This window comes from Podarcis melisellensis (assembly GCF_964234715.1).
Source record: "Podarcis melisellensis genome assembly, chromosome: 1".
Lineage (NCBI taxonomy): Eukaryota > Metazoa > Chordata > Lepidosauria > Squamata > Lacertidae > Podarcis > Podarcis melisellensis.
The window spans coordinates 28,639,799-28,664,304 of NC_138528.1; the positions used below are offsets into that span (position 1 = coordinate 28,639,799).

Sequence of the window (24,506 nt, forward strand, 5' to 3'; positions counted from 1 at the left end):
AACTATGGGTAGCGGGGCTATCAGCAGGTTTGGGGGAACGCAAAGGTTTGCAGTAGTTTAAAAGATATTTTGGGGGAGAACCTATGCAAGGAAACTCCAAGAAAAGCCTAATGAGAACTGATCGTGATTGGCAGAACGCTGACTGATTGTTGGGGGCAGGGATGGAATGGAGTATCCTGCAAAAGAGTATGCTTGCTGGGCAGGTGGGCTGGCATCCTGGAAAGTAACACTCAACACAAACATTTGCTTGCAGGTCCCACTTGTTTACCATATTCATCTTATGTAAACCACTTTTGTGAGTCTACCTGAAAAGTGGTATATAATTCCTGTGAATAAATAAATAGAAAATATCTTCTTCTTTTTTAAAAAAAAAAAGTCTTGATTCACAGCAGACAGATCAGCCCTTTTGGTGCTGTCCATGGTCCTGTAACTACACTCAGAAAGTTTCATGCAGTCTAAGGTTCTGTAATCTCTGTTTCATAATCTTACAACGCGCTGTCAAGGTTTCTAATTCTCAGACTCACAGGGCAAGCCAAGAGCTATGCAAGGTTCTTTTATCTACATTCACAGGTCTGGAAAATAACTGTTCACAGTTTGATTCCGAACATCATAGAATGAATCAAAAACTTCACAGGTCTGGCTCCTCAAGACACATTAAAAAGGCAAAATCTTTTGAGTGACATTTACTCTAAGCAAGCCTTGGCGCTTACACTCTGATGCCATTTTAAGTAACAAAGTGTAACTGAACACATTTACTTAGACCTATGCACACATGCATGCTTGCATGCATTCACATCAGATACACACCAAGCCAGCTCAGTACATAATGTTTTGGGGAAAATGTGTTGGTTACAATGCTAGGAAATAAAACATAGTCACATAATAACAATATAAAAACCAACCTGTGAATAAATGTGATTTAAAAGTAGAATGACTATCATGTGTTTGTTGCTTGGGCCAAAACTATTCTTATTAGGCTCTGCTGTTAATTTCAAAGTGGAAATACCCTCCTAAATACCCATACATCCCTCCTCCAGAAAGTCCCAATTGTTAGCAGGAATAGTTTGCAAACTGGGACCCGGGGGCGGGGATAGTGAGTAAGAGTAAATTGGTTACAAGTAAGTTTCACAAACTGGGGCATCAGATTATTTACGGAGGAAGGTAGAACTACAATTGGGGAATGTATTAGGGGTGGGAACAACTTGGGTGAATAGGCATGGCAGAAGAGATCACAGGTGAATGAGTAAAAAGATAATTTCCAACAGAAAAGTGATGACAAGAGGAAAAGACTATGAAGCCTCTCCCTTCTTCCATGTTGATCTTCTATATCAAATTGCCATTAAGTTTTTGTTTTTTAATCTGAAAAAAGAATGATGAAAAGCTATATAATGGCCCAGTTTGGGTGGTCACTCAAGGCTTTGTAAACCATCATATCTTGACTTGTTTTCACAGTTAATGAACCTTAAACCAAAGTTGTCCAGTTGAGTTGTAGTGGGGGATGCGCCCGTTTACACAGACCTTACCCTTGATCTCTTGGCCCAAGTCTCCTGTTTCAATTGCAGTGCTATTGGAATTGTTTGAAATGCAGTGCTATCAAAGGGATTGTTTTACTGCTTGTTTTAATAATAGATCTTACTATTTTAATAGGATCGTTTTATGGTGGGGGGTTTTATAAATTATTCCGTATTGTAACAGTGTTGTGTAATTAGATTTTATGTTTTGTAAATCATATATAAATGTATATAAATTAATGAATAATATTAATGCAGACCAGGATCTTTACACCAAAGTTGGTGTGTGATGGGAAAGGCAGGGGAGCCTTGGTGTTCATTCACAAATTCATAAACCATGGTTTATAAAGTCTGGAATGATCATCTGATGTAGACCAACGTGTAGTTCCACCATGGGCACCAACCTTTAGTGCGGATGATATGTAGCTCTCTTGGCAGTAGCCAAAGGAGATTTAATGTCCTATTTGCCAGTACATGGTTCCATTTTTACACAATCATTATTCAGCTAGACTTCATTGAGAGATTCTTCAGCCCCAAAGTAGCACACTGCAGTACATAACCAAACCCAAAGTAAATCACTATTCCTAGGTTAAGAAATGCATACCCCCTCATATTAAACAAAACAGTTGCATCATTTGTAGAGGCCTGCCACGAAGCAAGACTTAGTAGGTTCTTCTAAAATATCTGCACAATTCCAGAAGTAGCACAAAGGGTGAATGAGGACCATTATTCACACTCTCTCAAAACAGAGGAACTCAGGGTCACCCAATCAAATGAAGTGGTAGAAGATTTAAGGAGGCACTAATTCATGCAATGCATCATTAACCCACGGAATGCATTGCTGTGAGATTTTGATGATGATTGCTAATGTGAATGGATTTTGTACAGAGAAATACAGCCTCCATGGGAGATTCAGGCCAGTGGCTTGGAATTGTGTGTTGGAAGTGCACAAACTGATATTCCACACTGGAAACTTGGAATATCTTGGAATAGTTAATAGTTAAGGAGGATTCTAGTTTTGGCCCTTTTTTGAATGCTAGGTTTTCAAATGATTCATTAAGCAAAGAGCATGAACTGATAACAGCATAGTATACTATATGTGTGTGTGGCATTAAACAAGAGGTAAGCAGACTGTGGAAATTTATGGAAACACTTTTCACACTCTTAACTCAGGGATGGGGAACCTGTAATAGCTCCTATTATGCCATTGGCCATGCTGGCTTAGGCAGATGGGACCTGGAGTCCAACATCTGGAGGGCCATAGATTCCCTTATCCCTGTTCTACCTTTGTCGTTCATAATTTAGGAATTCTCCACTGCCCTTGCCACCAATAACACTCAAAAGTACATCGAGGCTCTGGGCCAACAGCTGGTTCAGTCTTCACCTAGGCAATGCAAATGCACCTGAGGAAGCAGAAGGCATCTCAAATCTTGTGCTCTTTTTCACCACCAGCAATTACTCTCAGCCCTGGGACCTGCACAGTGTTTCACAGAGTCATTTTATACAGCCCACAATGCCTCCTGCAGCTGGTCCATTCTTCTGCTTCCTCTTCCTTTGCTTTCTTTAACTTTTGCTTTTTTGGTTTTTTTAAGTGTTTTATATTTCTATGTAGTTTCTGAAACTACATAGAAATATAAAACACTTTTAAAAAAAGAAAAAGAAAGCAAAAGAAGAGGAAGTGGAAATATTTTCTTTTATTAAAACAAAATTATGTTTATTTTTTTTCCTGGCTGTATGGCTTGGAGGAAAATCATTCCACCTACCCCTTCTGCTGTGTGTCTCTCTGTGTGTGTAATACAGTAAAGTCAGAAAGGAATTACTTTCACTTGCTTTCCAGATCAGTAGCTGTATTGGTCTATAGCTGTGTTTCCATAACACTACTCAACCCCACACCACTTGAAAATGGCTGTGGGTCTTGGCAAACCACTTAATGATTATTCTGCCTGTTGTTTAGCAATTAAAGAGTGCTGTGGTAGAGGCTCACTGACCACACTTTGGAAACCCCTGGTCTATACTTTCTTTATCCTTTTCTAATCTTCCTATGCTTACTTGAGAGCATCCTTATCAAACCCAGTGGAACTTATTTCTGAGCAGGGTTGCAGAGACTTTATTTATTAAAAAAATTATATACTGCCCAGTCACATAAAATATCAAGGCAATTCACAATAATAGACACAGTACAATACTATATAGGGACGTGGGTGGTGCTGTGAGTAAAACCTCAGTGCCTAGAACTTGCTGATCGTAAGGTCAGCGGTTCGAATCCTCACGGTGGGGTGAGCTCCCGTTGTTCGGTCCCAGCTCCTGCCCACCTAGCAGTTCAAAAGCACCCCTAAGTGCAAGTAGATAAATAGGTAACGCTTTATAGCGGGAAGGTAAACACCGTTTCCGTGTGCAGCGCTGGCTCGCCAGCTGCAGCTTCGTCACGCTGGCCACATGACCTGGAAGTGTCTTCAGACAGCGCCGGCTCCCGGCCTCTTAAGCGAGATGAGCGCGCAACCCTAGAGTCGGACATGACTGGCCCATACGGGCAGGGGCACCTTTACCTTTTACCTTTACAATACTATATAAAACACTGTGAAACCACACAAAATAACCAAAAGAATAACTGGCTTTTCTTAGAAAAGGAAATTAAGCAACTGAATAGGGCAGAGAAAAGAAACACCATGGTGCATCTAAAAAGGTAAAGGTAAAGGACCCCTGATGGTTAAGTCCAGATGCAGATGACTCTGGGATTGCAGTGCTCATCTCGCTTTACAGGCCAAGGGAGCCGGCGTTTGTCCGCAGACAGTTTTTCTGGGTCATGTGGCCAGCATGACTAAGCCGCTTCTGGCACAATGGAACACTGAAACCAGAGCAGCGGATGGAAACGCCGTTTACCATCCCACCGTAGTGGTACCTATTTATCTACTTGAACTTTGACGTGCTTTCGAACTGCTAGGTTGGCAGGAGCAGGGACCAAGCAACGGGAGCTCACCCCACCATGGGGATTCAAACTGCTGACCTTCTGATCAGCAAGCCCGAGGCTCAGTGATTTAGACCACAGCGCCAACCACGTCCCTATGGTGCATCTACAGAAGCAGAAGCACAACTGGACGCCTTCAACTGGATGCCTTCTTCAACCAAATATGTCTCTTCTGTATTGGTCTCTACAGTCACAGCAGGGACTGCAACCATCCAACAGTTGGACTTCAGCCACAAGGGAGCACTCCTCCATTGTCCCCAAGACATAAGGATGCCAGAAAGGGCTGTCAGTATAATGGAGGAGGTTGATGATTATGAATTCTTATGTGAGGTATCCATGGCGTAAACTGAAGCCTGGCAGTCTTTATTCTGGTTCAGTTACTCCAGAAGACTTTGTGCTTTTGGCTTCTCCCATCATGAGTTCTGGTTCCACCCAGAGGTGTGGCACAGCCCCTCCCCCTGCAAGATTCACCCTGAGGGAAGGCGGTGATTGACAGAAAAAGGTCACCCTTCCCTGTCAAATACCTATCACAAAGCAAAGTGCAGGGTTGTGTAGGGCTCTTTGGTTCAGGCTATTTGGAGCTGTGCAATCTGAACGGGTTGTGATGATGTTGCAGCAGCTGGGCAGAATCTTAGAGAAATTATGTGCTCTGTGTAATGCTTGAAACTCAAGGGACAGGTTTATCTCCCCATCCATACTGCAAGTATTCATGCCAGCAGTAGGCAGAGGGGGAAACGTACTTCATGCCTCAGATCCAGCTTATGCACTATGTATTTTATAAACTATCCATTGCTTTAACATTATTGGGGGTTTTTTCCATGAAAGGCTACAATGAGCCCTAAAGTATCTTTCATTGGGCCTCATATTTTTCCCAGGGCTGTCTGATGTGTGACGGGGGGGGGGGCTATTTCAGTTCCTGATGACATTATTATAATCACTTTGCTGCATTACCATAAAGCCCAGGAAATTAGCTATTACCCACCATCAGTCCTACCAAACATTATCATGGAGAATCATGCATTCACAGAACAGCATAAACTGTCAAAATTAGAGTCCATTTAAAACAGCAGCTGTTCCTTCATTTCTAAACAAGCTCTCAATGCAAAACCTCACTCTGCACTGGCCTCTTTTTGATTGCAGCTTTCAACAATTAAAGATGAACGACCAATCTTTTTTAAAATGACATACTTTAAATGTAAATTTTCCCTCCCCGAGTTTCACGCCCTTAATAACAACAAAACGAGCAAGACGAATAAGAAAACATTTAAGTCAAACTAACTTTCCATTATGACTGGCTTGTCCACTCATCACTTAAGAAAGATAATTAAACAGACCATTGGGCATCACCTTCTGACTGCAGCCATTTTGGGGGGTGGGGTAGGGGTGGGGGACTGCTTTCACAACAAACTGAGCCTCTCGTGCTTTGACTCTCAACATATACAACAGCTGATCTTTGCACATCATGACTTTAGCCCTATTCAGGTGTTACTTTCATGCAGGGCATTTCTGTGTTGACTGTGGAGTGGAGTGACACGTTTAGCCCCTCCTCTGGCAAATCAATCCCTTCCTTCAACAGCTGCATGTTATGCACAGCTGCTTGCAGAAATATTTTAACATTCAAGCACCTGCTCACAGGTAAGAGCACTGAGTGACCGGGACAAATGTGCAACCAGGTGTCCTGACTGTGTGGCGCCACCTGCAGGCAAGCATGTGCTTATGCAATGGATTGTCTCTGTAGACACCCATGAGCAAGACAGTTACTATTGGTTGTTGTTTAGTCGTTTAGTCATGTCCAACTCTTCGTGACCCCATGGACCAGAGCACGCCAGGCACTCCTGTCTTCCACTGCCTCCCAGTTTGGTCAAACTCATGTTAGTAGCTTCAAGAACACTGTCCAACCATCTCGTCCTCTGTTGTCCCCTTCTCCTTGTGCCCTAATTCTTTCCCAACATCAGGGTCTTTTCCAGGGAGTCTTCTCTTCTCATGAGGTGGCCAAAGTATTGGAGCCTCAGCTTCCTGATCTGTCCTTCCAGTGAGCACTCGGGGCTGATTTCCTTAAGAATGGATAGGTTTGATCTTCTTGCAGCCCATGGGACTCCCAAGAGTCTCCTCCAGCACCATATGGTGTTACTATTGGAGGTGGAGCTAAATAGGAAGCCCTGCTCTCTGCAGTCGATATGGAAATGCCCTACCCACAAGTAATACATTCCTATGTTCCTACACTGACTGGTGGAAGCAGCCAGTCTGCATGCAAAACAGCCCTGCAGTATCCCTTTGTAATTTTGGATAGAAAGCCCCACAGGAACAATTCTACATTGTAACATACCATCTTTATCAGGCACATTCTTGGTTTTCCCTATTTGCCCATGGCCCTGGAAAATAGCCTGGAAAATGTCCCTTGGAATAGGGATGCACTTTGGTCTTTCAAATTTCTGTGGTGCCCTGAGGTAGGCTAAAATTTGGCACCCTGCCACCTTTTGCCTTCTGTTCCACTCAATTCACGATGTCACAGTTGCAGCACCTTGTGATGCCCGCTAGACTCACCACCCAGTGCAGCAGAACCAGTCACACTGCCCTAAATCCACCACTGCTGGGAATGACAGTATGTCGTGGCACATCATTTTCATAGGAGATGAACAGTCCCACAAAAATGGGGTGTTTTTTTTTTAAAAAAGTTCAATATTGTGTGTGTGTGTGTGTGTGTGTTTATCTTTGAAATGGAAGCCTTACCAAGCCATCAAGAAAACAGTGAAGGAAACAGTTCCAGTCAGCAGCTTTGTCTTCTACAAATGTGTTTGTAAATTCTGAAAAGTATCTACATCAGCATAATCCAGTTTGCGGTTACATCCTTACAAATAATCCCTCACTTCTGCACATACTCTGGCACCCCTGGTTCATTTCTATGCAGCCCATTGGTTATTATCCATTACAAAGATGCTCCAAACCATTTGGCATCTTGGCAAGGAGCACCCAGAGACATGCAGAGGGGTGGTGTACAAAGAGTATATATCTGACCAGCCTTAGTTCTATCCATGCTCTGTTACATGCCTCATTAGACTACTATAAATATGTTGTGCATGCACCTGCCTTTGGAAATGGTTCAGAAACTGATATTAGTTCAAAACAGAGTTGCAAGGTTGTTAATTGGGCACTGGGCATGTGAAATTATTCTATTCGTTCTCGTATGGTGATGTTTGCTGCTTTGGGCTTCCTTTTGGAAGGAAAAGCAGCAGATAAAGCAGCACTAAATAAAGGGAAATTGAAATACACCCATTCTACCCCATTTCAGAATGAAGGTGCCATTTTTAATGCAAATCTGCAAAGATAGTCATTTAAATATTTTTGTGTTAAATGCTTTCACCTTGTTCAAATATGCATCTTTTAATGCATTTTGATACCTATTTTGAAATGCTGGGACATTTGGGAACTGCAAAAACCAATGGATTAACTACATTTCAACCCACACGTTAGTCCAGAAGATGCAAAACAAGCTGGTTTTAATCAAAATTCACCAATTCCTCAAGCATGCCAAATGAACAGTGAAACACAGGCATACAAAGATGAATTAAAAGTGGGTGTTTATAAAAGCTACACATATTAACTAAGCTCCTGTCCACTGAAAAGCCCCCAGTCTAAAAGAAGCACAGACCCATGCAACCACTTAAAACCTTTTACGGAAAGAAATAGCTGTGTGGCAGGAAAAGGAGCAGTGTCTCTTTAAGAGTCAACAGTAAATTAAATTGCCCAAAAGAGTGCAATAATTAGCAGTTAGTAGCTTATTAAAAGGATGGCAAAGGCCAAGCTGCCATCTGGGATCTCCATTTTCTTCTGATTGTTATTATGTCAAGATCGGCAAGTTGCATTAGCTTTCATGTCACTGGGCTTGCCCTTACTTTACATGTAAATTTTAATGAAAGATACAGCACTTTAAAAATCAGACATCCATCAGAAGTGCTATTAGCCCAGCTTTTACAAAACATATGGCCTGGTTCTCTACTTCCACATCTCTACACACCACTGAATGTTTCAAATGAGAGAGAGAACGCTTTTCAGTCATATCAATTAAATATTCACTTTGAGCAGAGTGAAACCTGAGCCCCATCAAAAACAATACACTACAATAATACATCAGAGAACAATATTTCTGCTTCTGTTTACACACAATGCAGCCATAATGTCTGCAACTCCCAGAGGAATCATTCTTCTTAATGAAAATTAAAACCAAGCCAGAGTCAGATGCTTATTCACATATAAAAAGGAGCAGTTTTAACAGACATTAACGCTGTGCTCACTCAAATTACTTGTCGGTATAATCCCTAACACATTGTTATGTACTCTTCACTCACACATTTTATAGAGAATACCTCAACACATGAAAAAAAAATATTTTATCCTGAGATTAAGAGTGCCCCTCTTTCAGACTACATTATTAAATATTATGTATCTTTGCCTGCTTAAAAAAAAAGCCCCACCGAACTATGACTTAGCTATTTTACCTCAACTTACTTTTCATAAAATTCATAAAATTACTTTACTTACTTTTCATTAAAATTACTTACTTTTCATTAAAATTACTTACTTTTCATAAAATTCAACAGTTCAATATAGTATTGGACTGGGATTACACGCACACACACACATCTATCTATCTATCTATCATCTATCTATCTATCTATCTATCTATCTATCTATCTATCTATCTATCTATCTCCCTATCCAGAAAATTCAATAACAGCAATTCTAATTCTGGTTAACAAACTGAAAAGATGGTGCTCTAGTCTAACACCAATGGCCACTGCACAAGGTGCTCTACTTGATTTGTGAGAGGATGAATTTCCTTCTGCCAGTCACCCCACGTGCAGTATCCCTCCACACAGAATACTTGGGAGCTGAGGAAACTGGACAGTCCCTTTCCATGAGCTTCTTGGTTGTCAGGATCCAAAGCAGAGGTAAATAATTATGAGAGGAAGAAGACAATTACACCTGTTCTATCTTGGTTATAATTCATTAGATGGTGATTTGTCCTATGATTTGAAATATAGGCAGCTTATTTCTTCTTTTGAGTACATATCGCTTAACATTTTGAAAATGTTAAGTGGTGCAAGTTTACCTTTCCCTCCGGGGAAAACTGTCAACCTAAGCAAAAGTCCCATTTGTCATCATATATGGAAAATGATCCCACACGTTTTCCTATATAAGCTACTACCATATGCAGTATGAACTGAGCCACCCTGCTGGTTCCTTGCTTGTCACACAGAAGGTGAACAAAGAGGAATACTGTGGCCAGGCAAACAGGAGCCTAAGCATTAGGTTCTTCCATTTCATGACACACCTTCATATTTAGGCAATGTCTCCTAAACTTATGCTGAGAGTCGAAGAAATTCTCCCTGGTGCTCTAACAAACTGAAAGAATGCTTTACAATTTCTTTATTGCTAGACATAATACAAGCTAAATGGAGACCAGTAACATTGAAACAAACTCCTCACCTGTGCAATAATTTTATACGGTATGTGAACGTCACTGTTTCTGACAACTTATGGATCTCTTTAATAGGCTCAGGACCACAATACCTGAAGGACCGCTTCTCCCCATATAAACTGACCCTGACCGTGATCATCATCTGAGGCCCTTCTTCATGTGCCTTCTCCACAAGAGGTCTCTCCAGGGAGCTTCGTCTGGCGTCTTCATGATACACCTTTAGGCACCAGGGGAAAACATCCCTCTTCAACCAGGTCTTTGGCTGATAAATATTCTATGGCCTTTAAAATATGTTTGTGGGAGAGGTGTTATTGTTTTGTTTTTGTTTTAACTATTTATTTTCTACTTTTATCCTACATTGTTATGTTGTGAACCGCCCCGAAATTTTCAGATAAAGTTGTTGTTGTTTAGTCGTGCCCGACTCTTCGTGACCCCATGGACCAGAGCACGCCAGGCACTCCTGTCTTCCACTGCCTCCCGCAGTTTGGTCAAATTCATGTTAGTAGCTTCGAGAACACTGTCCAACCATCTGGTCCTCTGTCGTCCCATTCTCCTTGTGCCCTCTTCAGATGAAGGGCAGTATATAAATTTCATAAATAAAAATAAAATAAATAATTGCTTCTGCCAGGCTAAGGCTCTCACCCCACAAAATGCTGCCACCTTTGCAGGTAGATTCTAACTATTTCCAGTTCTCTTAGATTACCTAGGAAGCTTTCATCTACATAACTGAGTCAGAGTGCTAAAGGGCCATAATATGTACATACTGATTGCATCTAACGAACACACAAATCAACAGGAGAGAGAAAGAGAGAGCACACAGGCAAGCCTATCATATTCAGAAAAGCTCCCATTGTATACAGATATTCCAACCATTAGAAAATAACCCAAATGCCTGATAGTATTTCAGGTGTTAGGTAACATCTATGTGACAATTTCAAATAAGCCTCTTTCACAACCTGATTTTTTTCATTTAGAGTTCATGGATTAGCTGATTCTCAGAAGTAAAACCTGGGGATTTTGTGTGTGTGTAAAAAAAGACACAACTAAAAGAAAGCAATTCATCTGAAATACCATCTGCTTCACACACAAAACTGTGGGTTTTTTAAACATTTTTTTTTTAAATAAAGAAAGAAAGAAAAGGATGGGAAATGCCAGAGTGTTTCAAAACAATTTTTCAGAGAACAAAAAGTGCACTGCGTCCATTTTATAGGACAAACTAACATTTTAAGAATAATGGCCAAGGCTGGCAATGTAGATGTAATGGTGCCTTCTCCCCTTATAATTAGATTCTATTAAAGTGCAATTTTTTTAAATAATTAGTCACTGATGGCTTGCTTAAATATTTGCATAAACCCTTGGCTACTAAGCTGATCTTATTCACAAGGCTTTTAAATCCTAGTGGTGTTGCTGGCAAAGAGAAATGGAAAAATATGTTGCACATAACTCATTTAAATGCCACTAATTATTTAAGCATGCAAAAAGAAGTCAGTAATTTTCCCCTTGTCACCTGCCATTCAGCACTTTTCACCTTTTTTCTCTACCTATAATAAATCCCAGTGATGTAAACGGAACGTCCTTCCAAGAAATAGTGCTTAAGATCATTGCAGCCACAAAGTATTATCATTGTTTTATACACACACACACACAATGCATAATGCTACAGGCTTCAGTTCTCTCTACCGCATATTACATTACCGTATATATCTTACTCTGCTTTCAAACTCATCTACAATGTAAAAAAGGCAAACAGCGTCAATGTGTATATTATACATTTCTGCACATCACTGAAAACTAGGCACAAAAAAGAGGGGGGATCTATCTAATTTCTAATCATTCCAGTTGTTTGTGTAAATTGTGTGCTGTTTCATGCTATAGTACAGAATCCAGATTAGCCACCAAGCGTACTTTTAACAGAAAACGACAGCAAGGGAAAAATGGAAATTTCGTCTGGTCTGCATTTTTAAGCAAACTGACCCAGTTTGCACTTCCCAGACTAAAAGCATAATCCTTATCATGTCTACTCAGAAGTAAGCCCTATTGGGATTAATGGATCTTATTTCTAGGTAAGTGGGGTTAGGACTGCAGACTTCTACACATAATTATTCTTCAGTTTTCATACTTCTCTAAAATTGTGTGATACAGTTCTCAGTTCCAAAATTACCAAAATTACAAAATTTTGTTAATAACAAGCACTTCAGGGCAATGCCGTACTTTTCTGTGTATAAGACTAGGGTTTTTACTCTAAAATAAGGTTCGAAATTGGGGGGGGGGTGTCTTATACACGGATAGTGCATATGCATATTTTCTTAAATTGGAGTCCCCCAAAGTAGGGGGCATATTATACATGGGGGCGTCTTATACATGAAAAAAATATGGTATATGTTTAGAAATGCATACATGGGGTAGTATTCATCCCAATAGCAATAGTATGTGTCCCAATAGCACAAAGATTTCCATTTCCACAATGGAACCCCCACAATCTGCACCAGAGAGTTATGGGAAACCCTAGAACAGATTTAGGCAATGCATAAGGTGGGGAGAGGAGAACACTCCACTCCCCAACCAGACATCGTTGCACTGACAGAACGTTCATTTAGTGCTACTCTGGATACAACCAACTGAAATAAAATATTATTTAAATAAAAATGGTCGTACTTCAAAACAGATGCAGATACAGAGTGGAATGAACACATGCAAAACTGACCAAAACGGTCCAGAAACAGACTGAGTCATCAGTCATCCCCACCTGCGACCAGTCCTGGCTTTCTAACAAGGGTACCTGCATGATGCACATACTTGTAAAGTGTGTATCTGCGACCAGTCCTGGCTTTCTAACAAGGGTACTTGCATGATGCACATACTTGTAAAGTGTGTATCTGCTGTATTCCTACCTTAAAAATTTAACTATATGCCTTTTTAAAATGCCTCTCTTGTGTCCATCTAAATAGTGTGTAGCAGTGTTCAATCCACATAGGGGAGAAAAATCAATTCCAGATCATCTGTTCTGGTACACAGAAGCCTGAGAAAATATGCAATTTTGCGAAGTAAAGAGGTGGGTGAAAAATGCTAATAATACACGAATAACCCTATACGTAGCACATGTTGCGTACCAAGCATTGCACAATCTAGAGTATGTCAGCCTGTGCATCACGTTATTATTCTCTGCAAGGGGTTGAAATGGCATGCCACAGCAAAGTCTAGCTGTGCTTAAGCTCTCACCAAAATCAATAAGATATTTAAGTATCATTGATTTCAATTTGACTTTTAATGCACCTGTTAAGTTGTCTTTAGATTTCACTCACAGACTCTTAGAACTCCACATGAATAAAAAGAAGTGAAATCCTAAGAACAGTTCACATTTACATAGCACTTTAGAGCGTTCAGAAGTAGTCCATATGTATTACAGCAGTGTTCCTAACATCCAGCCTTGGAGAAGCCAGTTGCTGAGAATTGGGACCATGCTTTTGGTCACATGCTTTCTTTGCTGAAAGTTCCCTGTTAAATCCATGGCATCTCCAGTTAGAAGGAACTAGTAGCATGTGTTGGGGGAGACCCTGTCTGAGGCAGAAATGGCCAGTCAGAGTAGATAATACCAGGCTGGGTGGATAAACAGTGTGGCTTAATATAAGCCAGCTTCCTATTGGCTTATTATTATCCTCAGATTGTAAGTGAACCAAGACTGCATGTTTACCAAGTAAGTTTATAAAGGTAAAGGTAAAGGTACCCCTGCCCGTACGGGCCAGTCTTGACAGACTCTGGGGTTGTGCGCCCATCTCACTTAAGAGGCCAGGGGCCAGCGCTGTCCGGAGACACTTCCGGGTCACATGGCCAGTGTGACATCGCTGCTCTGGCGAGCCAGAGCTGCACACGGAAACGCCGTTTACCTTCCCGCTGGTAAGCGGTCCCTATTTATCTACTTGCACCCGGATGTGCTTTCGAACTGCTAGGTTGGCAGGCGCTGGGACCGAGCAGCGGGAGCGCACCCCGCAGCAGGGATTCGAACCGCCGACCTTTCGATCAGCAAGTCCTAGGCGCTGAGGCTTTAACCCACAGCGCCACCTGTGTCCCTTAGTAAGTTTATAGCTAAGAATTAAACTTCACAGCTCACATTCTTTCGCTACATGAAGCTGATAACTTTCCCCAAGAATCCTGGGAATTGAAATTTTGTCAAGGGTGCTGGAAAATGTAAGTTCATAAGGGATACATTACAGTTCCCATGATTCCTTGGGGAAGCAGCATGCTTTAAATGGGCTTTCAATGTAGGTATATACACAGAATTTGCCATTGCAACACAGCAGCTCCTGGCTTCTCACATTAAAAGGAAGACTCCGAAGGCTGACCTACCAAAGCGAAATCAATGACATTAACTGGAGAGGTGGGGGGGCAAGATTGACCTGTTTTCATTTATGGCTTCCCACATTCTATTGCACATGTGTGTGCAAGTGGAGTCATGGATTTACTGCAGTGTGTGAAGATAAAAGAAACCAATGTGTGGTCAAACCAAGAAAGATCATAAAAACCAAAACCCCAAAAAGCATGGTAGGAATGAGGAAATTTATAGTGGAATGCAACAGGAAGGTCAATTATAATTTCCTTATCTAAAGGCTGTCTACAGAACAAATGATACGGTAGAATGTGACTAGACATTAACTCAAGCTCAATAGCAAATTAGAAGGAGGTTATTTATTATCTATTTGGCCATCATTTATTTAGTGAGGCTAGAAAATACACTCTAAGTAATGGTTCTTTAATTCTCATTCTCCTCTTTATTCCTCAAGAAAGAACAGCCACTGCAGAACAAGCTCAAGTCCACCCAGCAGTTCCTGGATTTGGTGTCTCGTTCAATTCCAGATGTCATGCATGACTGCAAGGCATTGCAACAGTCAAATGACAAAATCCACATATGGAATAAATGCTTTAGAACAAATCCACTTTTCGTTTAACACTACACATCACAGCTGCTTTGCTCCCCCCTCCCTGGACTATTTTAGCTCAGTGCAAGACAGCAGCTGAGCCAAAAGTTGGCTAAGTGTGTCATCCAAACCAAGGTTCATGGCTAAGCTCTCTCTTCCTCAACCACAATCTGTAGCTTTGTTCTTGGCTACAGGCCATGGTTAAGGGAATAGAGACCTTAACCACAATTCTGGGCTCAGATGACATGCAACGTCGAACATAGGCTTAGCTGCAGCTCAAGCTGAGCTAAAAAGTCCAGGGAGGAGCAAAGTGGGTGCAAGCTTCACTCCAGGATACAGAACATTCTCAGTAAAACATTATTTGGCATACTATGACACGCAAACCAAGCCAGTGATTGCAGGGGAATCAGGCATGTGCCTTTTCCTGCCATGAGGAAGACAACATGTTACATAGGCATTCCACATGGAGGCCATTTTTCATGCACACCTATTTCCATTATCAACCCCTTTTTATTTTAATTTTATTTTAGAGGAGGAGGAAGAATCGCACAAACTGGGTGCATGAATGAACTTGGCCTCCATATGAAACCATTACATCATATACTTAATTAAGCAGTGTGGTGGATGTTGACCAGTTAAGCAACTTGAACTGAGTCCAAAGTTCATTTGATTCCAAGAGCTCTGTATACCATAATGGCAAAACACATTGTATTTCCAAGCAAAACATTTATTGGGCAACAATGGAAAAAACACTCACACACAATAATTTGATTTAACTTGAATGAGTTTTCTCAGGTTCTCCTTCCTCAAACACCCCCAACAAAAGACCCACAGTGGACACAAAGTGATTCTGCCTTTTTTAACAGCCACAAACTTCTCCTGCCTGCTGATGTGTGTTAATGAGACATGCATAAAAGAGAAAATGCCTCTCTTTTGAAGAGTGGATTTTTACCCTGTTAAGACTCCCCAAGTATGGTGCTCTTCCAATCATTTCGAATAACAATGGCCACTTCAGATACATTGGAATATGTTTTCTTCATTTTAAGTTTCATTATCATTTCTATATCTCTTTTTTCTGAGCAGAAGACTGTTGCTCCATAAAGTGAATATGCATTGTGCCATGATCCACCCACATCCAGCTGATTCCATGTTTGGACATAATTGCACCAATACAACGCCCACAAACTCAAGATGGCAGGCCCCAGCTATTTTATTAATAGACCTACTAAGTATGAAGGCTGCCTACCTGGTGCTGGTTTCATTTACTGGTGCTATGATACAAGGATAAAGGGCCATATCCTGTTGGACTACAACTCCCATCATCCCTGGCCACTGGACATGCTGGGCAGGACTGATGGGAGCTGGAGTTCATCTGGAGGGCTGCAGGTTCCGCGTCCCTGCTGTAACACAAGTGAGAAGTTCCAAAGATGGCACATGAGATCCAAGTGCCAGAAACAACAGTGGCAACTAGTTGTCCCATGCCATCAGACTGTTTCCTGTGTTGATCAAACCCACATAGCAGCCTGTGTGTTTCCAAATGTCACAAGGCAGACCACAACCCAAAACATCTTTTCTTAGGGGGTAGCACAACAGATGATTAAGCAAAATCGTTTTCTTTTTAAATAAAAGCATTAGTATGGACCACACAGGTTTTTAAAAGATGACACACAAACATTTTACAAGCATATAAACATTCAGAGCCATTCTTTTTAAAAGAAAATGATCTCTACCTTTACTTCTACCTATAAGGTATGAAGTTGTATGTCCACATAAGCACAGGTACGGAGAAGTGTCCACCGAGGGGGGAAGGCGAGAGAAAAGAGCAGGAAGGAGGATTTAAAGAAAATAACAAAAATTAAAATTAGATCACTGTGCACATCACCAACAGACAACATGAAAATAAGCATATGAACACAGCACAAAAGGGAGAAAAATACACCCAAAGCACACTTTTTAAGAAGAGGGAATAGCAAACCACACAAAACAGATAAGTAGGTAACTATTTAAGCACTTTAGCTCCAAATTTACATGGAGAAAGGCAGGTTGTGCATGCAATAGCAGCATATCAGCAACGCACAGCACACCACATCAAAACCAAAACTACAAGGAAAACAAAGGTTAACACATGGGGCAAAGGGAGGGGTTTCTCCTGTGGAAATATATTGGTCCAATATTTTCCACCTACCAATAGTGGTGTAGGATAAATAAGATTGTGCAGTTGTTCCAGATACACAAACACACACATTGTTTCTCTATATTATATTGCCACTGAATACAATATGCATTTATTGAGTCACACAGGTACGTTAGGATTTTATACACACTATATAAATATTCATCGGGATGGAACAGTGGAGAGAATTAGCTGGAAAGAAAAATACAGCCAGTTACTTGACACAATGAGATAGGTACAGGATGGTGATGGGAAGAAATGCCAGAGGTCATTGGTTCCTAGTATAGACACCAGGCAAGGGGAAGCAGGATGAAGAAACCACTGTCATTTATCAAAGGCAGGCTGAAGTCACAAGAGTGTCTTCAAACTGAATGGGCAGCAGCTTGAAACCTATGGGCCAGTGACTCAAATTGTATAAAGCAGGCATTTCCCCACTTGCTTTGACAGATGCACACTCCACAATGTAATGCCTTTTCAAGAATCTGGCTGGTATAACATGAGCTTTTCATGGTTCCCGAAGAGCCTGCTGTCACAGTCCCTTTACACCCGAGTGTTGCAGTTGGGACTTGTCAACTGCAGTATTTACTCTACGGTAGCTTACCATACCTGGCTACAGACCGGCTGAAAAATGAAGCAGGGGTAAAGAGACAAGTGAAGAGCTCCTTGGAACCCAGCCAAGTACTCAGAATAAAAAGAGAGAAGGAAGAGAGGCTCTTAATGCAATAATAGCAGTGATAGATCAGGAACTGAGATTGGGTCCACTAAGCTTCCTGGCAGACACCCAGGCTGCTCCACCATCTTAAAACTTAGGGGCAGACTCCACTGGACCTTAACTGTATTGTTCCACCTTTGGTTTCCACAAACTGTGAGAATGAGGAGCCTGATCTGGATCTGGACCCTAGCATGAGCAATGGAGGGCATTAGTCGTTTGGCCCCTGCTACAATCTCAAACTGGTTCCAGAAACATCTGCAGTTTTCCTTGGGGATGGGTCAATACATTCACACTGAAGGTGCAGTGTAGGGCAAAAGGTCAAAGCCTCTCTACCACCCCCACCACCCCCTGCAAGGGTCCTGATCCAGATTTTGCTTCCCTGGCAATTTAAGGGGCAGGAACTTCACTCAAAGGCAAAACTATACAATTATGTACATGTAGTTTGGCCCTTTGGAAATGTACCTGAATTTCAAATAACTGCTCAGTGGCATCACTCTGCATTGGTCTTCAAGCTTATGGTTTAAGATTTTTACTTTTACTTTAACCAGAGAACTTTCACTGGTGAGATATTATTTCAGCAGTATTCTAAATTAGCTGGGCAAAATTCAGTTCTCCATTACCTGTTTGGCAATGGCTTTAGCAGAAAGATGCAACCACCACAACAATCTGGCTAACAGAAGGGTGATCTGGCAAAGCAGCACACGCTAGCATTTCATGTTTGTGCCTTACTACTGTAGCAAAGAGCCTTTTGACCCCTTTCTCATTTCATCCTACAGGGGCTCTTTTCAGACCCAGCAGGAAGACCAGTGGCAGTCTGTGCTAGCCTCACCTAACAAGATGTTCAATAAAGGGGGTTGCTTGGCAAGTAGAACTGGATTGCTCTGTGCCACATCTTAGGGCAAGGATTTTGTAGTGGCTGCAAAAGGATATGTCTCTTCTTGTGCCAATGTAGCAAAAGAGGAACAATTATGTTCTAAGATAGCTTTATAGCTCTGACTTGCCTCCTACTGCTGCCATCCCAATTCAGCTCCTTGCTTCCTGACTAAAGGGGCCTCAGCTGCTTGGCCTGAATCAGCAGAGGCAGAGTGTACCTTACACATGTGGACTGAAAGAGAACTCTTGATTTGAAGGTTCAGATGATTCCTCAGTTACACTGAGTTATAGTACCTGGGACCAAAAACTTTATGGACCCACCCTTCTGAACAAGGAACCTCAACTGACCCATTCAATATTTGCTTGTTGTGCGCTGAAATGGAGGGTATGAATCCAGCATCTCTGCCATATCTATAGGCAGATCATGCCACAGCTGCATCAAATCCTCTCTCTTCCGTACCTAATTCCTGAATGATTGCTTGCATTTGTCCAAACTTTACACCATTACTTTCTGCCCAGCACGAGGCCAATAAGCTCCCTCTGCCAAATTCAATCAATGCACAATAACATCTGGCCCAAACGACAAAAACAAGGCTTCTGATTTAGAGGCAATTCATTGTGCAATCCAGCCCTGGGTTATACCAAACTTCATTTGTTGGAACAATGCGTTCTGAACGTATTTGAATACCATAAGCTTCAGGTTGGAAACAAAAAGACCATAAGCTCTAAATTGTCTTCAAGGATCTAGGGTCATTTTGTGAAACCTGTTAAGTATGTTCTTGCAGAACATTTCCCCTGAAATGGGAAGTGAAATTCTGAAGACCATGTTTACCAAACAGGTAAAGAAACTGTGTCAGATTTCAAAACAAAGACAGAAAGGGTGGTGAGTATATGAAGAGAAGGAGCATGTTAGCAGGTCTCTTAATTTCCCTTTCATCACTTCAATTCATTGTCAGAACACCTGACTTCAAACTTCCCAGAATTATACAGTTTTTTCCAGTCTGAGGTGCTCCAGATATTTTAGATTACAGCTCCCATGGATCCTGCCCACAGTTGCTGGGGCAGATAGGAGCTGGAGTCCCAAACATCTAGAAATGCCCAGGCTGTGGGGGACAGGGAGGCTGCTCTTGAGCATTGGTTGCACAGACCAAAGTTCGGCAAGTGAGTGATGGAAAGGCAAGAGGGGGGGTGGAAACAAAGCAGTTGGGCTGCTTTGGGGATATGGGCTTATGCAAGCCAAGCCAGGACTAGAAAGAAGCATGGGTCATTGTGGCCACAGTCAGGCACTGGTAAAAGCAGGAAAGAAAAGACTTACCTTGTTCACCCATCATCAGGTGTGAAAGGCCTTTGAGAAAGAGAAAGAAAGGAAGTGAGAAAGGTAGTAGAAAAGGAGAAAGACAAATATAGGAAGATGCATGTGTCTATCATTTATATAGCCCAATAGTATTGGCAATCACCACATACTTGATGAGGAAGTATGGATACTGTGCTCCATGCATGAAATTGCATGTGCATGCATGCACACAAACACACACCACAACTTTCCATATTAAAGGGGAAAGCTTGGGCTGCAGAGAAAAGATTCCATTGATGTCAGTGAGAAAACATCTACAGATTTTAATGGAAGGAGTGTGTTCTTAGTCAGATGTCAGCGTCAGACACTTGGTTTGCAGGCTTTCACTCTCATTTTACAAAACATGTCAAAAAGCTAATCCTTATTCCTGATAAAGGTCTTACAAACCGCCATTAACCACAAATCCTTTGCATATCTTTATTTTCATTTCGGATATACACAAGCATACACACACAAGCTCCACCACAACATACGTACACAACTATGCTCATGTAGGTGCCACTTTTCTTCAGAATTTGTATGGGCAGTATCTTAGAGTTTGGAGATATCAGATGCACCTTCGAAGTTTTTTCAATCAACAGCAGTTTTCATGTTTTTAGTAATTTGTTTATCTTTTTCTACTCCTTCACCCTTAGAAATTTAAAATCCAGATCATCCAAAGTAAATATTCATCCAAAAGAACTCTCCACCAGAGAAGGGGATTATTATTTGTAATAACTGTGCGTGTATGTATATGCATATACACACATATTTAAATGTTCAAGATTACTAAGGATTTGAGGGGGGGGCAGAATCAGAAGCCACATGTTTTACAATCCCATCCCTTCCTTCTACTATAAATAAATGCAACAGATTTCTTTTGATTAAGACATGTCCTGAATTATTATTATTATTTGTTTTTGTTTTGAATAGATATGATTGAATGTTGCATTTTTATTTCATTTGGGGATATTCTTGCACAACTCAATTTATGGTTCCTTCTGCCACTGATGCCTAGGAAGAAAAAAAACATATGTTTGTTCAGTTCTTATGAATGCTGTAAAAGCAATTTAAGCCCTGGAATATGCTGAAGCATGTCATACAACCTACCCATGAAAAAGAAGTGCTGAAGCAACAAGAAACCAATGTGTAATTGAAGTTTGCTACAAGTTTCATAGTTTTTAAAATGTATTATTCTTATTTATATCCTATTTTGACATTGGACTCTATTTTGGATTCCCAGCGGTCTTTCATTTGAGGAATGGCTCAAGTCTACATCTACATAGTTCCAGAAATACTGAAGCATCACTTGTTTTTATCCTGGACTTGAGGTTGTGTATTTTTACTACTGCTAACTGTAGAGGAGGAGGAGGGCAGGAGTTTGGACTTGATATCCTGCCTTTCACTCCCCTTAAGGAGTCTCAAAGCGGCTAACAATCTCCTTTCCCTTCCTCCCCCACAACAAACACTCTGTGAGGTGAGTGAGGCTGACAGACTTCAGAGAAGTGTGACTAGCCCAAGGTCACTCGGCAGCTGCATGCGGAGGAGTGGGGATGCAAACTCGGTTCACCAGATTACGAATCCACCACTTTTAACCACTGCACCATGCTGGAGGATGAATAATAGCTGTAGGAGAACTAAAAGGCATATCTTGCCCACCTAATTTTCCATTCTTAGGAAATGTCCCTGACAAGAAATGGATCAGCAGCGGCTGATCTGCAACTGCAGTTGCACTTTCAAGTAATTTAATGATTATTAGAATAGTTTCCCATGCTTTACACATTATGTACTCATTACATGGAAGACTTCCTCTCCATGTGCATTAAATGGGGAGCTAATGTTTGTCTGCCACTAACAGTACAGTCAATAGGTCCAAGAAATAAGGTTCCCAGCAGTGCCTAGAGATCCTACTTTTTTGTGTGTATTTTTGTTCCACAGAAACATTTAGGTCCTTCTAGATGTTAGGTTCTAGAGATGACTGGCACTTGGGTGACTCATAATATGTTGTCCGCAATTAAAAGAAAAATGTGCTGTATTTATAATGCTTGGGACCCTTCCAGTAAATTAAAATTTAAAAGCAGCACAGAAATGTTAAAAGTAGAATAGTAAGTCAACTAACACAGGGCCTTACCCGAGTTTGGTTATTATTCAGCAGCAGCATCAACTGCAGTTATCTTCTGACAGGAAAAGAGAACTGCAATATTTGATTTCCAAACTTGTCCCCTCAAACATTCCCTACATGACCCTGGCATGCCTGGCACCCTAAGCTAAACTCTGACATGACCAACAGCAAGTGAACTTATGGGCTCCCAGAGAGAAGTGCTCAGCTGTTTTGCTCCTCCATGGCATTTTTTCCTGCCATGCCATAGTGAGCGGAATGAAGGTTTAGCTTAGTGTGTCACCTGAGGCTATGGACTTGTGATCAAGCACTCTTCTTGCTAAACATGAGCTATAGCTAAGGTTTGCTCTTGGTTATAGCTCGTGTTTGGCGCGAACAGAGGCGCTCACAAGTTAGGTTAGTACATGGAAGGACATGGGTTAGGACATGTAAAAAATACATATGCAATACAAAAACATATTTTATAAATCAATGGGTTCTCAATTCCTAGAATTATAGAATCATACGCAAACAATTTACACATTGTTTATGTAGAAATGTTTTAATTCAAAACAAATGAACCAAAATTCTTCTGCATGCTAGAAATATGCTGCACTCTTGCAAAAAGAAGGTAATTTTAAAAATAAATAAACACAACATTTGCTTTCTTTTAGGGCTTAATATATGTAAACATACAAACCAACCAACAAATTCCACCCCTTCCTACAGCAAAGTTATGGGTCCATCCTAAGAGGTTGCTTCTATAAATGTTAAAGGTAAAGGGACCCTGACCATTAGGATCAGTCGTGGCCTACTCTGGGGTTGCGGCGCTCATCTCGCTTTATTGGCCGATGGAGCCGGCGTACAGCTTCCGGGTCATGTGGCCAGCATGACTAAAGTGCTTCTGGTGAGCTAGAGCAGCGCACGGAAAAGCCGTTAACCTTCCCGCCAGAGCGGTACCTATTTATCTACTTGCACTTTGACTTGCTTTCAAACTGCTAGGTTGGCAGGAGCAGGGGCCAAGCAACGGGAGCTCACCCCGTCACGGGGATTCAAACCGCCAACCTTCTGATTGGCAAGCCCTAGGCTCAGTGGTTTAACCCATAGTGCCACCTGTGTCCCCTATAAATGTTAGAGACATGCATAATAATTTAACAAATGCAACACTCCATCATAGCTAACACAGCTCTCAAGTATTTTGTACTGGAAACCTGTTTCTCAATACGGAATGCCAAATGTGAAGTGGCCCGTTAACTCAACAAATCTCTATACACAGTGAATAACAACTGCAAAATGGCTGTAAGAAGCTTCTTAACTAATGATCCTGAAGTAGGCAGTTATCCATCTGAAGTCCCAGCCAATTCATTTTAAATTTTACTTTGGACAAGAGACTAAGGAAAAGCACAAAGTTAACATTGACCCACATCCTTGAAAACACATGCATCTATTGAGACCAAATGTCACATTTGTGGGGGCAAAAAAAACCTAAACCTTGGAGTTTTAAGTACAACATGATTGCGTAATCTTTTAAAAGGTTAATTTTAATCACGCTAGATCTCCAAGTACCGTTTTCAAGAGTTAAAGTTGTCTGTATATAAAAATCAGAAGTGTACAGTTCCACTTTCTATATGAAAGTAAAGAATTAAGTGTCACTAATTGCACAAAGTGCTTAAGGGCCAACCCTTGGATCTGCATGAAGCCGTAAGGACATTTTAAAAAGTAGCTTCAGAGCACAATTACATGAAAGAGCAATGCAATTAAGCAGTGGTCCTCATATCTGAGGACTTATTAGGGGGCACTTTGGTAGGGTGGGGTAGTTACAATGGAAACCTTGGAACTGCAGCCTTTTTGTCGTGCTTAATTATGCTCAAGCTCTTAGCACTTACAGAGCAGGAAAATTAAAGCCACTAAACATAAAGAAGTAAGAGAAGTGCATTTTCTTTTTTTAAAAAAACAGCTTAAAATGACAAGTGATTGAAGCCATGAAGGACGATGGAGTCTTTTTGTTCTTCTTAATTATAGCTTGTCCTGTTGTACTCAGCCAATGTTGAACTGGGTGGAGGGGTGTTTTTTGTGTGTATCAGCTGGAACAAAAAGACTTTGTTAGCGTGTTGGAAGACGAATGGTTCCATTTAGGCCCAAAGACTACCATTTCTACCTTTGAATGGCAGCAGGAAAGAATCACAGAACGAAACTAACAGCACAGCAAGAACTGGACTTTATCCCTCAGAGCACTACCAGGCACATAGCCTTGGATTCTATTGAGCGATAGGGCTAGCTTCCAACCATAACTGGGAATCTTGAACTCTGAGTTACCTATATAAAAAACAGATTTCCTTTTAAAAGAAGGTGCTGAACTACGAAGAAAGAAAGCATTACAGAGGAATGCAATGCAAAGAGAGAGAGGTTCTCAAAGGATTTGGGTTTCTGTTGGACAGGATGTGATGAG

General features: G+C 41.2%; 1 protein-coding gene across 24 annotated transcripts in view; it reads right to left on the reverse strand.

Annotated features, from left to right (window-relative positions):
* NRXN3 (neurexin 3) overlaps window positions 1–24,506 on the reverse strand; it is a 1,185,406-nt gene that overhangs the window by 1,057,141 nt on the left and 103,759 nt on the right. For all 24 annotated transcript variants that reach the window (XM_081908656.1, XM_081908654.1, XM_081908650.1 and 21 more), the window contains exon 4: window positions 19,942–19,971. In XM_081908656.1, the coding sequence (XP_081764782.1) occupies window positions 19,942–19,971 (30 nt within the window). The remainder of the gene's footprint in view (window positions 1–19,941; window positions 19,972–24,506) is intronic.